General features: G+C 37.7%; 1 protein-coding gene across 1 annotated transcript; it reads right to left on the bottom strand.

Annotated features, from left to right (window-relative positions):
* Window positions 1-7,213: 7,213 nt before the first annotated feature.
* On the bottom strand, window positions 7,214-15,030 carry LOC123235170 (progestagen associated endometrial protein). The gene is made up of 7 exons (XM_044661247.1): window positions 14,935-15,030; window positions 12,813-12,940; window positions 11,721-11,791; window positions 10,460-10,573; window positions 8,819-8,914; window positions 8,191-8,207; window positions 7,214-7,265 (listed from the first exon to the last, which is right to left on the bottom strand). Exons 1-6 carry the CDS (start codon window positions 15,028-15,030, stop codon window positions 8,191-8,193), a joined length of 522 nt encoding a protein of 173 aa, XP_044517182.1. The 3' UTR covers window positions 7,214-7,265.
* Between the last annotated feature and the right edge of the window lie 368 nt (window positions 15,031-15,398).

The following is a 15,398-nucleotide window of genomic DNA, read 5'->3' as shown; positions in this document are numbered from 1 at the left end:
AGTCAATAAAATTTTATTACCACTTACCAGGGGAAAAAGGAGAACCCCTGTCACCTTAGGCCAACCAAGGTCAGCATACCATGGAGAGAGGCTTCCAGTTGCAGAACTATAAGTAATGGTTTTTTTTCCATTTTGGTCAAATTCTAGAGCCCCTCCAAGTTTAACTTAAAGAGAGTTTTAGACAAAGAGCTGACAGATACCAATAAGAAATTGCCTTGTTATCTTTAGGGGTATAGCTAGGACAATTGAAATAAGGATATTTTCTAAATTACCTAATAATAAGTGAAGAATAAGGGTCAGAGACAGAGAAATTTTAGCTTTATGCCAATTACCAAGAGGCTAGGTGGGTAAGGGATGTGGAGGGATAATATCCAATTTCCATATTTATTAGCCTTAGCACACTGGCATATAGGGAGTAGCTGGGTGGTGCAATGGATATAGTGCTAAGCCTGAAATCAGGAAGATAGATATTCCTTAGTTCAAATCCAACCTCAGATACTTACTAGCTATTGTCACCCTGCACAAATCACATAAACCTGTTTGCCTCAGTATCCTCATGTATAAAATGAACTTGAGGAAGAAATGCCAAACCACTCCAGGATCTCTGCCAAGAAAACCCCAAATGGGAACCATGAAGAGAGAGACATAACTAAACAGTGGCTGAACAACTGCAACAACAACAACAAAAAATGTATATGTATCCTAAAGGGCTGGAACCATACTAGTGAAGCTGGTTTTTGCAGTTCATATCATGCAATCTTGAGCAAGGTATTTATCCTTTCTGAGATTCAATTTCTTCAAACATGAAATGAAGTGATTAAAAAGAACAAAACCGAGAAGGTAGAGTAGCAGGAAGAAATACAGACAAGCTCTACCCCACAACTCATCCAGCAGACCATATTTTGATTAGGAAATATGGAAGGAGGGAATCAGTGAATCATTTTTCTAGCACAGGGAGATGGAGAAGTTTATGGTCACAGGGAACAAGGTCTAGCCAGAAACGACCACTGAAAGTATTCTAACCCAAGGAGATTATGAACCAGGACAAGAGGAAGTCCTTGATCCTGCACAGAAAAATCTGGTCTTAGACTGGATGATAGAAGAGGTGCCAACTGACAGCTTACTACACAGCTTAAAGCCATAAATAAAAGGTGGACTGACAATAAGTCCTGTAGATAGGGATAGCATTCCAGAGTGAACAAAGGGGAACCCTAGCCTATATACTGAACAAAGAGAAGGTTAAAGGCAAATAGAAGCTCTGTGATTTTTGAGAGGAACAAAGTTTCAGTTCCAGCCTCCAACATGAGCTGATGACTACAATGGAATAACTGGAGCAGCAAATCTCTAAAAATGGGGAGCCTAGAGTTCTGTCATTCTAGACCTGCAGAGCTTCCCAGCTGACTAATAATGGCTTAGTCCAAAAGCAATTTACTGAAGCTTCCAGCTGGGGGCCAGATAATTATACAGACTTAAGGACAGGTCAGGAACTTACAGGAGGGCAGTGATCAGACTGTCCTGGAATAGACCAGTTTGGGAGTACTGAAAGTCTACAGATCCACAAAAATAACACAATACTCAATATTCATAAGAAAGCAGCAGAAGGATCCTGGAGGGTAAGCTCAAAACATTCTTTCCTCCCAGAAAGTAGGCTGAAAGAAAGAACAAAATTTAAAGAGTACCATCATAAAGGGCTATTATGGTAACAGCAACATTCAAGATACAAACTCAGAAAAGAAAGTTTTCAAACAGCTACAGGCAAAGATAAACACAAGTTCAATTAGAATTCCTGGGGAAAATGAAACAAGAGCTAAGGAAAAAAAGTTACAATATTTTTGTGACTGAAATGAAAATACTACAAATAAAGAATGAGGAATAAATGAAAGCTATGGAAGAAAGAATTGAAAGGGAATTAACATCTTGAAGTAAAAAGTATAAAACCTCATTCCAACAGCAAGTGCCATGAAAACTAGAATAGATGAAACAGAAGTCAATGATTCCATGAGATAACAAGAAAAATTGAAATAAAGTCCCCAAACTGAAAAAAAAATAGAAAATGCAGTGCCTCTCATAGCAAAAAATAAATGACCTAGAAAAGAGACTAAGGAGAGATATTTTAAGAATCACTGAACTACCTGAAAGTTTTGACCAAAAAAGCAGATGAGACATCATATTTCAATTTTTGTATGTCCAAGTCTCTTAAAACCAAAGAGCAAAGTGGAAATAGAAAGAATCCCCCAATCACCTCTTCAAAGAAATTTTCATGAAAATCTCAGAAATATTATAGTGATACCCAAAGCTTCTAGGTCAAAGAAATGTCAGAAAGAAATCAAATACTAGGAGGCCATAGTCAGAATCACACAAAATTTAGCAGCCACCATTATAAATGAGCAGAGACTTTGTAATATGATAATCCAGAAGGCAAAGAATATAAACTGACAACCTAGAATAACTTACCCAGCAAAATTAAGTATAATCCTATATAGAAAAAATTCATTTTTCATAAAATAAAGGACTTCTAATCCTGAGGAAAACATGATGAAACTTCTAAACCTGATACCTGATGAAAACATCAGAGCTGCATAAATACTCTGAAAAACAAACACAGGCGTCAAAAGAAATATTTTTTAATTAGTCATGAGTTGATAAACAGGATGATTTCATAAAGAGCTGGAAAGACTTCATAAATTGATGCAGAGTGAAATAAGCAAAACAGGGAGAACATTGTATATAGTAACAGTATTATTATGGAATGATCAACTGTGAAAGACTTAGCTACTATCAACAATAAAATGATCCAAGACAACTCTAAAGGGCTTATGACAGTGATAGCAAACCTTTTAGAGACTGAGTGCCCAAACTACAACCCTCAAGCTGCATGTGAGCACCTTACCCCAGAGAGGGAGGAAGCACTGCAGGACAGAGGGGCAGGTGAAGTGAGAAATGTCCTAGGTGCATGGGGAGAGAGGGAAGGGAGCAGCCCCCTCTGGCACATGTACCTAGGTTCTCCAACACAGACTTATGACAAAGAAGGCTATACACCTCCAGAGAAAGAATTGCTAGTTGGAATACAGATGAAAGCATATGATTTTTCATTTCTTTATTTGGGTATATACTTGGGGAATTTGGTTTTATATGATTATTCACTTACAAAAATGAACAATATAGAAACATGTTTTAGATGATCATATAGGTATAACCCAAACTGAATCACTTGCCAGACCCAGGAAGGGGAAGGGAAGGGAGGGAGGAGACAAGTCCAACCATATATCTTTAGAAAACTTTTGTGGAAATTTGTAATACATGTAATTAGTAAATATATATAATTAAAATAAATTTAATTTTAAAAAATAATTGTAACTCAAGAGAAGTTAACAAATTGATTGATAACAAATAAATAAATAAGTCGAGTTAACAATTATAAGGGGCTAAATAGGATTATACATATGTCCTCTAAGAATCCCTGTAATACTCAAGAATCAAAGAGGGAATCTAATTAAACAGAAGATCTGAGAATAGTTCTGACATCTTTTAATGAGCTTAAAAGAAGAAAGGGAAAAGAAAGGGAGAAAACTACTGTGAAGGGGGAAATAGAGTGGAAAATCAGAATAATTATCTCATATAATTAGGTTGTGTAATCCTAAATCTGAAAAAACAAAGAAAAAAGGATAAAAGGAGTAAGCAACACATAGACATTCCTCTCATCTGAAATGGGTCAAAAGAAAGAATATACACATGCATGCATGCATGCATATACACATATGCACATGAACATGCACACACACAGAATTGGGTACAGAAATACACTTCACTCAAAAGGGAAACAGAAGATAAAGAAAATGGGGAGATCAGAATTAGAGAGTAAATTAAGGGAAATGAATAATCCTAAACAAGCTAATCTAAAAAATAAAAATAAAAAAATACCTCTGAGAACATAGAAAAATATTTTTAAAAGCTCATTATTTGGTGGCAAAAAAAAAAAATTTGGAAACTGAAGAGGAGCCCATCAATTGGAGAGTGACTAAACAAGTTTTGATATGTGAATGTGGTAAAATACTCTTGGGTTGTAAAAAATGATGAAGAGGATGATTTCAGAGAAACTCAGGAGAATTCCATGAACTGATGTAGTGTGAAGTGAACAGAATTGAATTATAAAATAATATTGTGAAGTCAAGCAACTTTGAAAGACTTGGGAACTTTACTTCTAGAGAATTCATGATGAAACATGCTACTCAGCTCCAGGAGGGCAGCAGATGAGAGATAGATGATAGATCCAGTAAAGAATGAAGTATGATTTGGCTTTCTTTAGTTTGCAAATGGTCATTTTGTATATTTGCTTTGCTTGACTGCATTTGTTTGCAAAACAGGTTTTCTTTTTCTTTCTCAGTTGAAAGGAAAGGGAGAGGAGGTGAATTTTGGTTTTTGAAAAATATATTTAATTTTTAAAATGAAGTCATTGAAGCAAATGAGCTGTAAAGTCTCCCCCGGCTCTAAATGTATGATTCTGAGGTCCTACACAGGTTCTACTCTACTCAGAACTTCAAAGGGGATTTTTTTTTTCATTTGGTTCTTATAGGGAGCCATGCCTCTATATGGTGTTTTGGGGTCCTGAGTGGAGTGGTGGCATAGGATGGTTAAGGCAGGAGAAAGAAAATGAGAACAACTAGACTAGTGGTTAGCCCATGCTGTTCCAAATTCTGTGGGCTTGGGAGTTTATTATATACTGATTTCAAACAAAGAACACAAAGAAAGAGTCACAGCTATGAAGGGGTAACAGATCATCCATAACCCATTAAAGTCTAAAGAGTAAAGGTATAAGTACCAAGACAATGGCCAAATTCCAACCATCAATTAGTAGGGATAATTCTGGGAGAGGAAATATTTTTATGGAGATGCTCACTTATTGAGTTCTGTCTTCCAGGATTATAGGCACCTGGACAAATAAAGTCAAGACTAAAAGCGCCATACTTATCTAAGTATGCAGTCTTATCTTAAGTAATGTTTGTTAGGGTTCAGGCTTCTTAATTATCAAGGAGAGGAATCATTAACTCAGTAGATGCTGGTCTGCCACTTCAAAGTTTTCCAATAGGAGTTCTATGAAAAGTGGGGATCAAAACTGAGTCAAAAGAGGAGCCTCAGATTTTTATCTTAGATGGCCCATTCTGTCTGCATTCCTGACATGCAGTGCAGAAAAATCATACACACAGTTTTACTTGCCGATGATTTTGTAATGGGATCCAGATAAAATATCTGTTACAGACTCTGTTTCTCTAAATGACTCCTAATAGCCTCTTGGAGGAATCAAGTTGATTTTGGATTAACCTACCTGCTGGTACCAGAGCTTTTCGGGGCTCAGGTGACCAGGACCAAACACAAAGACTGCCTCAGTCTGGATTGGTCACATAGGGAATCCAGATAACAGGCCCTAAATTTGATCCTATTTCTCCAAAGGCTTTAATACATCGAACAGCTTCCCACAGGTTCTGCTCCAGAGTGGCCTCTTTTGTACACAGAGGATCTGGGTTCAAGTTCCATTTTGACTGAGTGAGTGATCTTGGGCAATTCGTTTCGTTTTTCTGGGCTTCAGGTTTCCCATCTGTAAAATGGAGGAATTGAACTAAAAAGTTTCTGAGGTTCCTTCCAGTTCTGAGTTTGATATTGATATTGATATCTCTTTTTCTAAACAAAGCCAAACTTCTTTCCCACTGCTCCTTTGTCTGGAACCTTTTCAATGATCAATAAATATTTAAGTGCCTACAATGTGCCAGAAATGGTGCTAAGTGTAAGGGATACAAGAAGAGGAAAAAGATAGTCCCTTTCCTCAAGCAGATCACAATCTAATGGGGGAGGCAACAAGCAAACAACTACATACAAAAAACTATACACAAGGTGTATAGGAAATAATTAAGAGAGGAAAGGCACTTGAATTAAGAGGGCTTGGGAAAGTTTCCTGTAAAAGTTGGGATATTAGTTTGAGTGTAAAGGAAGCCAGAGAAATCAATAATTGGAGATAAGAAGGGACAGCATTCCAGATATGGAGAATAGCCTGAGGAAAGAATCAGAGCCATAAAATGAAGTGCCCTGTTCATGGTACTGCAAAGAGGTCAGTGTCACTCAAATGGAGAACATGGCAAGAAATAAGGGGTAAAAAGACTGGAAAGGTAGGAAGGAACTGGGTGGTAAAAGGCTTGGAATGCCAGAGGATTTTATATTTGTTCCTAGAAGCACTAGAGAGCAACTGGAATTGATTTCATAAGATGTAATTTGGTCAAATGTGCTTTAGGAAAATCACTCTAGTGGCTGAATGGAGGATAAATTGCAGTAGGGAGAGACTTGAGGCAGGTAGACCCACCAGCAGGATATGTCAATAGTCCAGCTGTGGAGTCATGAGGGCCTGCAAACAGAATGGTGGCAGTGCCAGAGAAAACAAGAGGAAATAAATGAATGATGACATTGATAGGCTTTGTCAACAACTTGGATGTGAGGTCACAGCAGATTAAGAAATAGTGAAGAATCCAGAATGGCTCTTAGATTGCAAGGCAGAGGGACTGGGAAGATGATGTTGCCCTCCAAAGTAATTGGGACGGTAGGAGCCGGGAAAGAGTTTTAGGGGCAAGATAGAGTTCAGTTTGGGCCACGTTGAGTTTAATATGTCTACTGAGCATCCAGTTGGAGATGTCTAAAAAGCAGTTGGAGATGCAAGATTTGAGGGCAACATAGTGCTCAGGGCAGGAAGGGTAGGTTTAAGAATAAACAGCATAGAGATGGTAATTAAATCAATGGGAGCTGACAAGATCAAGATCATCAAATGAAGTTGTATAGAGGGAGAAGAGAAAAGGGCCCAAGATAGAATCTTGACTTGACTCTTCACTTGATAGAACATAATGTGATCAAGGTTGGATTCCTCAGAAGCTCACTCAGTATATAGAAGACTAAAATTTTAAAATTTGTTTAAATGGCCCATAGCCAACAAGGATTTTTGAATAATTTCACCCAAGTTACCCTCCCATTCAATACACAGAGTTCTCAGAAGTAATTGCTGAACTGATTTATTTACTACAAAAAGATAAACCTCTCAGAAAGAAAGCATAAAATCCTCAGGACAGTAACATGGTAGACATCATCACTTCCTTGAAAGAAAACAAGACTATATAAAAGACTCAAATGATATCCTTGATCTTCAGTATAGTAGTGATTTCAAATAACTGCCCATAGATTCTGCCATGCTGAGAGGTGATCCTGGAGGAGGATAACTTCCTCTGCTTTCCCTGTGAATAACAAAAGGCAAAAAAGGTATAGATTACATAGGTGGACAAAGGTGTGTATGTACCGAGGGATGTAGACTTCTCATCTGGGACACAACTTGTCAGATAATACACTTAGCAGTGTTTAACTATTTTCTCCCACTGGTTAAAACATTAAACCACTGTAATTGAAGCCAAGAAACTTATTCAACATAGTTTGCATGGAACTGGGGAAAATTTCCTGCTCACACATTTGTCCAGAGCAGAGAGAATTGATTCCATTCCTTGCCCTATGTCCATTGTCCCTGAATATAGCAAATCCAAAATGATGGGCCCCTATTCTTCAGTAGGTTCCATTGCCCATCTGAGGGCAAAGTATAATTGTCAGCAAGTCTACAAGAGAGAGTGGAACAAAGGAAAAATACTGCTGCACAGAGATTTGGAGGACTTGGGTTCTAGTCCTGATTCTGACACTTTATAATATTGGGCATGTCCATCTCTTTCTTTGGGCCTCAGCTTCCCCATCCATTTGTAAAAGGATTTTGTATCAGATTCCTGGGATCTCTTCTATAGGTGCAATTGTCCTCTATCTCCCTTTCACACAGCATTCCTAACAGAAGACTGGAGTTTCCTGGCTTTCTATGTCAAGGAAGTAATCATGTCGAGAATGATTAAACTATTGTCTGGGAGAAGAACAAGTCCTAAAGAGGCACAACTAGCCTATGGATTTTAGGACTGATAGGACGTGTCTAACTCTTCCAGACAGGCCATGAGGATATGGAGGATTCTACCACAAACATAGCTCCTTTAGTTTTCAAGGAAGAGAGAGAGACTTTCCATGCAAATAGAGGGATCCCCACATGCTGAAACCTCATAAGTGTGTAGTAGACTGCAAAAAAGCATGGACCACAGCATTTTCCCAAAGAAAGGAAATGAAATACAAACTTACCTAAAAACGGCACATGTCTGTAGGAAGAGAAAGAAATACTTGAGTGCCACCGTTTGGTTAAAAAAGAAATTGCCTTTTGTAGCAAAATCATTACAACTGAAACCACAGAACAATTATTCCTGCAAAGGGTGAGAAGGTAAATTCTCTTATCCCCCCATAATCTAGAGAGAGCTTCCTCTGTTATCCCCCAAACACACACACACACACACACACACACACACACACACACACACACACACACACACACACACACCCATGGCCAGAGGAAGGATTTTTTCATAAATATCACTGAGGTTTTTCTTAGTTAAAATACACCAGCAAAACAATTAAGCTTTGCTGTTGATAGGCATAATAAAAGAATTCTATTACTCGTATGGATATATATCACTGATTTTGTCTCTCTGGGTTATATTTTTTACTGGCCCAAATTCATTCACACATAAGCCACGTAGTATTTTGGGGGTCGGTATAAAGACTAACCAAAGTAAAGTCGTTTTCTGTGAGAGATAGCTGTGATCTCCTTACTTATTAGAGACTAGTCAGAAAGATTACAATTTTTAAATTCTATATAAATTCTGCCTTCAGACACTTATTTTCTGAATATTGAGCTGAGACCTAAGAAACCTACCTTGTGGAATGAAATCAGTCACTGTGTAAGGCATAGGGAAAGTCAGGAGAATTTTCTTGAATTCTTCCATTCCTTTGTGTTCATCTATTCTTCTAACTGTAGAGTTAAAAATTTAAGTCATTTTATTTGTTCTTCTAAGACTATGATGAGAATCCAGAGAAAATACATTCCCATGTAAAGAATTTATTAGATTACCCAAAAGTCTATATACCAGAATCTCTGTGATCCGCATGCAGGTTATCAAGAAATTGGTCTACTGCTAGTAATAGTAGTAGTAGTACTAGTATAGTTCTAATAATAATAGTAATAGTATTCATTTGTCTATCATGTTGAAATTGTTGAAGTGCTTTCAGGGTTATACATATAAAACTTCATTTAGGCAATTCAGTGGAAGGAAAATCAAACAAATTATTTGACTGAGTCATTTGGTCAATTCAATCATAGTATTTCATAAAGTAATATGAAACCAAGTTTGACATAGAAATTCATTACGCCCAATTACTATGACATGTTGTTAATTATCTACTCTACAAATTGCTTCATCACAGTGAAACCTGTGGTTTCACTGACTAAAGTATTCCTTTACCAAAGCAAATTATAATCCCTCTACTAGGGGATGGTTTGGGACATTTACTAAAGCTGCAAAGATCATCACCTTGGAGCCAATATGGCCCCTCTCAGACATAGTCTATCACTGGGCCTTTCTTTACTTTCTGTATTTTTCCAATTTTGATAAGGCTTGCCAGAGTCAATGCTCCAAACAGGGTCATGACTCTGGATTACTTCATGTCGTGATGAGAAATCAAAAAGAGGATTCCTCCCCCCTTCCCTCTCTTTCTCTTAAAGTACTATATATTCAGTCATCTTCAATCACGTCCAACTCTTCATGACTCCCTTTGGAGTTTCCTTAGCAGAGATCCTGGAATGGTTTGTCATTTCCTTCTCTGGTTCATTTGACAGAAAAGGGAAACTGAGGAAGACAGGGTTAAGCAACTTGTCCAGGGTCACCCAATTAGTTTGAAACCAGATTTGAATTCAAGAAGCATCTTCCTAACTTCAGGCCTGGTGGTCTATCCCCTGCACCATCTGGCTATCCAACATACATGTATTTTATCTATCTCTATCTCTATCTCTCTCTCTGTCTCTATCTCTATCTCTATCTATACCTATACCTATATCTATACATAAAAGGGTATATATATATATACCCTTTAAGGGAATAAAGAGAAAGAAAATGTGTAGCATTGATTTGTATTAGTTATGCTTACTCAAAGATTATTAATCTCCTAACTCCCATGGGATCCTAATCTAGTCCTCAGAACTTCAGAAAGTTCCATAGCTACTGGTGGTACCTTCTCTCTGAGAGGACCTTCTATCTATTCTACATGTAAGTTATTTATACACAGAGGGTTGGATGTTGTTTTCTCCATTTGAATATGAACTCTTTGAGGGAAGACATTTTTGCCTTTGCATTCTGGCTTTTTTTTTGTACCTCTAACCCTTAGCATAGTGCTTGGGTAAGTGCTTAATAAATGCTTGTTGATGGCTGACTGTTGACTAATTTGTTTCTTGATAATGTATGTTGCTGAGGATGATCTGCTGTTACATCTTATTCAAACTTCTAATGAATAAGATACATACCATAATAGGCACATGCCTTTTTCTCCAGGGAATCCATGTTCAAGCAAACGAGGGTAAAGTTGTCATAGTCGGTTTTAACCATAGTGAGTGTGTGCAAGTCATGCTCTGAGGGAACTAGGACAGAAGTCAGAAGGAAAAGTTGAAATTCTCTTTCCAAGTGGGAAGCAATCTGAAATTTCTGGGATTCTCCTATGATAAATCAGTCTAACTTTCCCCCCATCAAATCCATAAGAGTGTCTCACTAAGGCTTAAAAGGAAACTACTATTTGGTTTTTTTTCTCCCTTTCTCCCCATCTCCTGTCTTCTCTTTGGCTTACAGCTCCCATAACTGCTGTTACTTCAACAATGCCTCCTAACTTCCTTGAGGTGTACCTAACCCAGGAATTGGAACCCAGAAGCAAATGCTTTGAGACTGATCCTGTTCTCTAATATTCCTCAACATTTCAGCCTTCTAAGTCAATGTTCTCAAAGTTTGAAATCATTATCTTCAATAGACTTTATTTTATAACATTTTGAGCTGAAAGAAAACTTTAATGGTTGTCCAGTCCAGCCCATTCCTATCATTTTATAGATAATGAAATCAAGCCCTACACAAGGAAAATAATTCTCCCAAAGTACAAGAATAAAGTAGCAGGCCAGGAATTCAGAGTTCCCCAGAATCTGATTCTTCTGAAAATTCATTCAAGGACCCTACATTGATAATAATATCACAGATGGATAACTAAATATCACAGCTCTTAGCCAGTGAGATTTTATTTTCTTAGAAAAATCAGTTTACATTTTAAAGTTCAATTAAGTTCTATATTCAAGATCGAAGTTCAGTAATCAATACAAAGACTTCTCCCCCTAAATGCATATTTTCCATTGTTCATCATTTACCTTTCTATTCATAATAGCAACTCTCCTTCCTTCTCTACCTCATTCCCAACCCCAACCAGAGACTATGAGGCCTTTGTGTTACCAGTTATAACTTGTGTGATCTTTCTAACTGTAAGTTACTACTTTAATAAAATTTTTCTTAAACTTTAAAAGCAATTTAATAATAAATAGGAATTAAACTTAAACATCCCTATCATTTCTCTTCACCTCATGAAAAGAGCCCAGTTATCAGTAAAGGTTTAACTCTTGTACTCACAAGAAGAATAAGAAAGTTCCCTTTTTGTCTTTTGTCAAGTAAAGAGGAAGCTGCTTCCCATCTGGACCTCCATACAAATAGGGACTATATGGGAAGTATTTGGGACCATGGCTTGGAAATACTTACCAGCAATCTCAAATACAGCGGGTTTCTCAGTTTTCTTCGCAAGAATCTTCTTCTCAACACAGTTGTCAGTCCTGAAAAGTCAATCAAATTTATCAGTCTTTTCTCAAACCCTCAACCCCCTTTTTATGAACCAAATGCCAGGCAAGAGTAAGAAAATAACAAGAATAGTTTGGACTGTGTATGCCACACCTTGGGAAACAAGGAAAATCTGAGAGGGTCTCCACAATTATTTTCATCATCCAGAAGTAAATGGCCAGTTAATTGTTTGATTAAAATCAATTTTATTCCATAAATACTTCTTAAAGGCTTATTTGGCATGAAGTTTTCTACTACTTTGATTTATTTCGACTTTTCATGATAAATGAATAACAGTCCATCAAGTCAGAAAACAGTTTATGTGTAAATAGAGGCTTAATGAAAAACAAACCATTTGAAGCACTAATTTGGTGCCCTAAAAAGCAAACAATCAGATGTTTTACTGGATATGGGAGACTCACTAGCTTTAGGGAATGCATTTTCAGGCCACAAAAGTTTTCCACTTTCTTCTTAGTTTCTATCCTTCAGCTAAAAAAAGTGAAATTCAAGTTCTGAAGGTTCCAAGATCTCATCCATAGTCTCAAGCTCACTTCCTTTGAGTTTTTTTGCCACCAGTAGGCGCCAAGCACCAGTTCCTGAATCCTACCAGTTTTAGTAAAATGACTTTTTGCACTAATTTCTTTTTATAGCTCCTAAAAGTCCTACATATAAATTTGCCCTCCTGTTGAGACAGTAAGGAAACACCAGATCTGCCATTAGCATTAGCATTCTGGTGCTTTTTTATCATTTGGACAAGAGCCTGTCCTTGTAACCAGGAATGATTGTGACAAAACATTTGTGAAGGAGTCTGCTAAAATTCTATTTGGTGAACAACCTTTGATTCCCTTAGGACTAGATTTTCCTTGAGAAGCCTGTGCCAGGGTCTATGCCCTTCAGACCTTTTGTTGTTTCTACATCACCCCAACCATACTATTTAATCAATCTCCCTCAAAATTGCTCTCCATCTCACTCATTCATTACTTTCTTTAGTCATCTTAAGAAGCTGTAGGTACTTACCTTCTTGCTATAACCAGTTCTAGATCACCTTCAGGAGTAAGGCTAACATCCTTAATGTCTATTTCCAGCAGGTTTCTTGGGAAGTCCATGGTTGATACCAGTTGCTTGAGATACCATCTCCCTGAAAGCTATAAAGAATATCCTTGTGAAGTCCTACTTCATTTCAGGTCTAACTGACCTCTTTCCTACTACTGCTGCCATATCTCACACCAGCCCTGAAGGCTTTTAACTCCAAGGTTCATAGCATTGGCCTCATCCTAAAAGGATTAATGCTATAGGCAAGGCAGCTAGGTGACTCAGTGAATTGAGAGTTAAGTCTAGAGACAGGAAGTCCTGGATTCAAATTCAACCTGAGGCACTTTCTAGCTGAGTGACCCTGGGCAAGTCACTTAACCCCCATTGGCTCACCCTCACCACTCTTCTGCCTTGACACCAATACACAGTATTGATTCTAAGACAGAAAGTAAATGTTTTTTAAAAAAATAATTAATGCTAGATATTTGGAGGTTCCAATTAGTACTAATCCTAGTAATGAACATATCATTGTTGTCATCAGATACATAATCAGGAATTTCTCTATCCAGTAAAGTTCTATCTTTTTCAACTTATAGAATCAACCCATCCAAGAGCATCTCTGTCGATTTATCTCTCTTGAGAAATATCTTGAATGATAGCATTCAGAATTTATACAACAGGAAAAGGGTATCGGGCAACCATGGAGAAAAGTGAGGGATAAAAAAAGTGTTGCACTATGACTTATAAATTGTAAAAAGGCCCAGAGGAAAGGGTCTCCCATAGATATTCTGTGGGAGAATACAGAACAAGAATAAGATAAGACAAGAAAAACAAGATGGGCTAAAATGATGGAAAGAATTCCTACATTAATCACAGATCTAGTAAGTATTGGAGAATTATAAATATCTCCAAATTTATATGGTACTAGATCTGCTAGAATATTGCTATTATTGTAGAAGAATCCAGAGGAAAAAGATGTACAAATATTCATATGCCTTACCCAAGGAAACAAAGAAAAGTAATTAAAACAAAGGGAAAACTTTCAAGTGTAGAAAACAGTAAGTTAGTTGAAAAGAGATCTGTGATCTCTTCTAGGTTGCTCCCAGGGAAGTTCTTCAACTCCAGTTATATCACGACTGTCACACATAAGAATAAACTCTAGAATGGCACAGGCAAGAATGAAAACTGCTCTTCTGAAAATACAATCACAATCACTTCAAACTTACCCATGAAAGTAAATGAGAGAGAAGTCACACCTTCAAGAACCCCTGGACCTAACCTCAAGGCTAGGTATTGTAGAAAGAGGCAAAGGAAAATAGCCGGTGGAGGAGAATGATGAAAAGAAAGTGGAGTTGAATAAGAGGGAAAAATAGAAGGAAAAAAGAGCTCCCAGTGATATGAACCCCTATTATAAGAACCCAGTCATGGTTCTCCCAGGGACACTTGCTATTTCTGTCATGTGTACTCTTCTCCTCCCATAATCAATGCTACCCATTAGGAGAGTATCTCTGAACTTGTTCTTCGCTCCTAGTTTTAGTACATTCACTCCCCACAAAGAGAAAACCTCTATAAATTTGCTCACAATGATTTTAGGAAATAGACAATCTCTCCATATTTAACCAGGATATTTTTAAATTGGATCTCTTTTGGGAGGCAAAAATCACCAGTTGAGGTAAAAAAGATCCCCCCAAATGGCATGAGAATACTGTCACAGAAATCACAGAAATGCATAATCTTAAATTTGGGAAAGAATTAAGAGGCTAACACCAACAGAAACAAGATTTGCCTCTCAAATGTGCCCAACAACTGGTCATTAGGCCTTTCTAAGATAATCAGGGAGAGGAGACTCACTACCTCCAGAAGTAGCCTATTAGAACTATGGGATACATAAAACTTTAAAGGAGCCTTACATCAAGCCTAAATTTGAATCTAATGGGTAGTTAAAGGACAAGACCCTTGAATGGAAAGGGGAATTGTTGCTTTCAAACTTCAGAAAGCATTGTCCCCTCAGAATCTGCTTCACATGGTCACTTCCCTGCCTGGCCTATCACTAAAAGTGACACTGGCCAACACCACCCCATTCAAACCTGTCTTCGCCTCCTCTTACCTCTTCAACCACCACATCTTTCTGGGGGTAAATGTTTTCAATGGCCTGGATGGTACCAATGAGGGCCAAACCAACAGTGAGCAGAAGGAATTTCATGGTGGCGGCTGTTGGATCTCACTTCTCTGAGATCTGGAGAGAGTGATGATAGACAGATCAGCTCAGCACACCCTAATTTATACAACGGGAGTTAGAGCTGTCCCATATACCAAGGCAGTGCTGTTCTGCCCACCCATTCACGTGATTCCTTGAAGCCCAATGGTCCAGCTGGCAAGGTTTAGATGGCATTGTCATTCAAGAAAACAAAAGTTTCCTCCAAAGAGGATGGAACTCATTTTCCCTTAAGTCCTTAATTGGAAAGAGATTCCATGGTCAGTTCTGGCAGAATAGAAATTACAGTCTAAAAGAATGGCCCCCTAATTGATTCTTGGTAGAAGATGTATTGGGAGGGGGTGTTTGAGACTGGG

This window comes from Gracilinanus agilis, chromosome 2 (assembly GCF_016433145.1).
Source record: "Gracilinanus agilis isolate LMUSP501 chromosome 2, AgileGrace, whole genome shotgun sequence".
Classification (NCBI taxonomy): domain Eukaryota; kingdom Metazoa; phylum Chordata; class Mammalia; order Didelphimorphia; family Didelphidae; genus Gracilinanus; species Gracilinanus agilis.
Note: the sequence above shows the minus strand (reverse complement) of the source record. Positions and strands in the feature narration are given on the sequence as shown.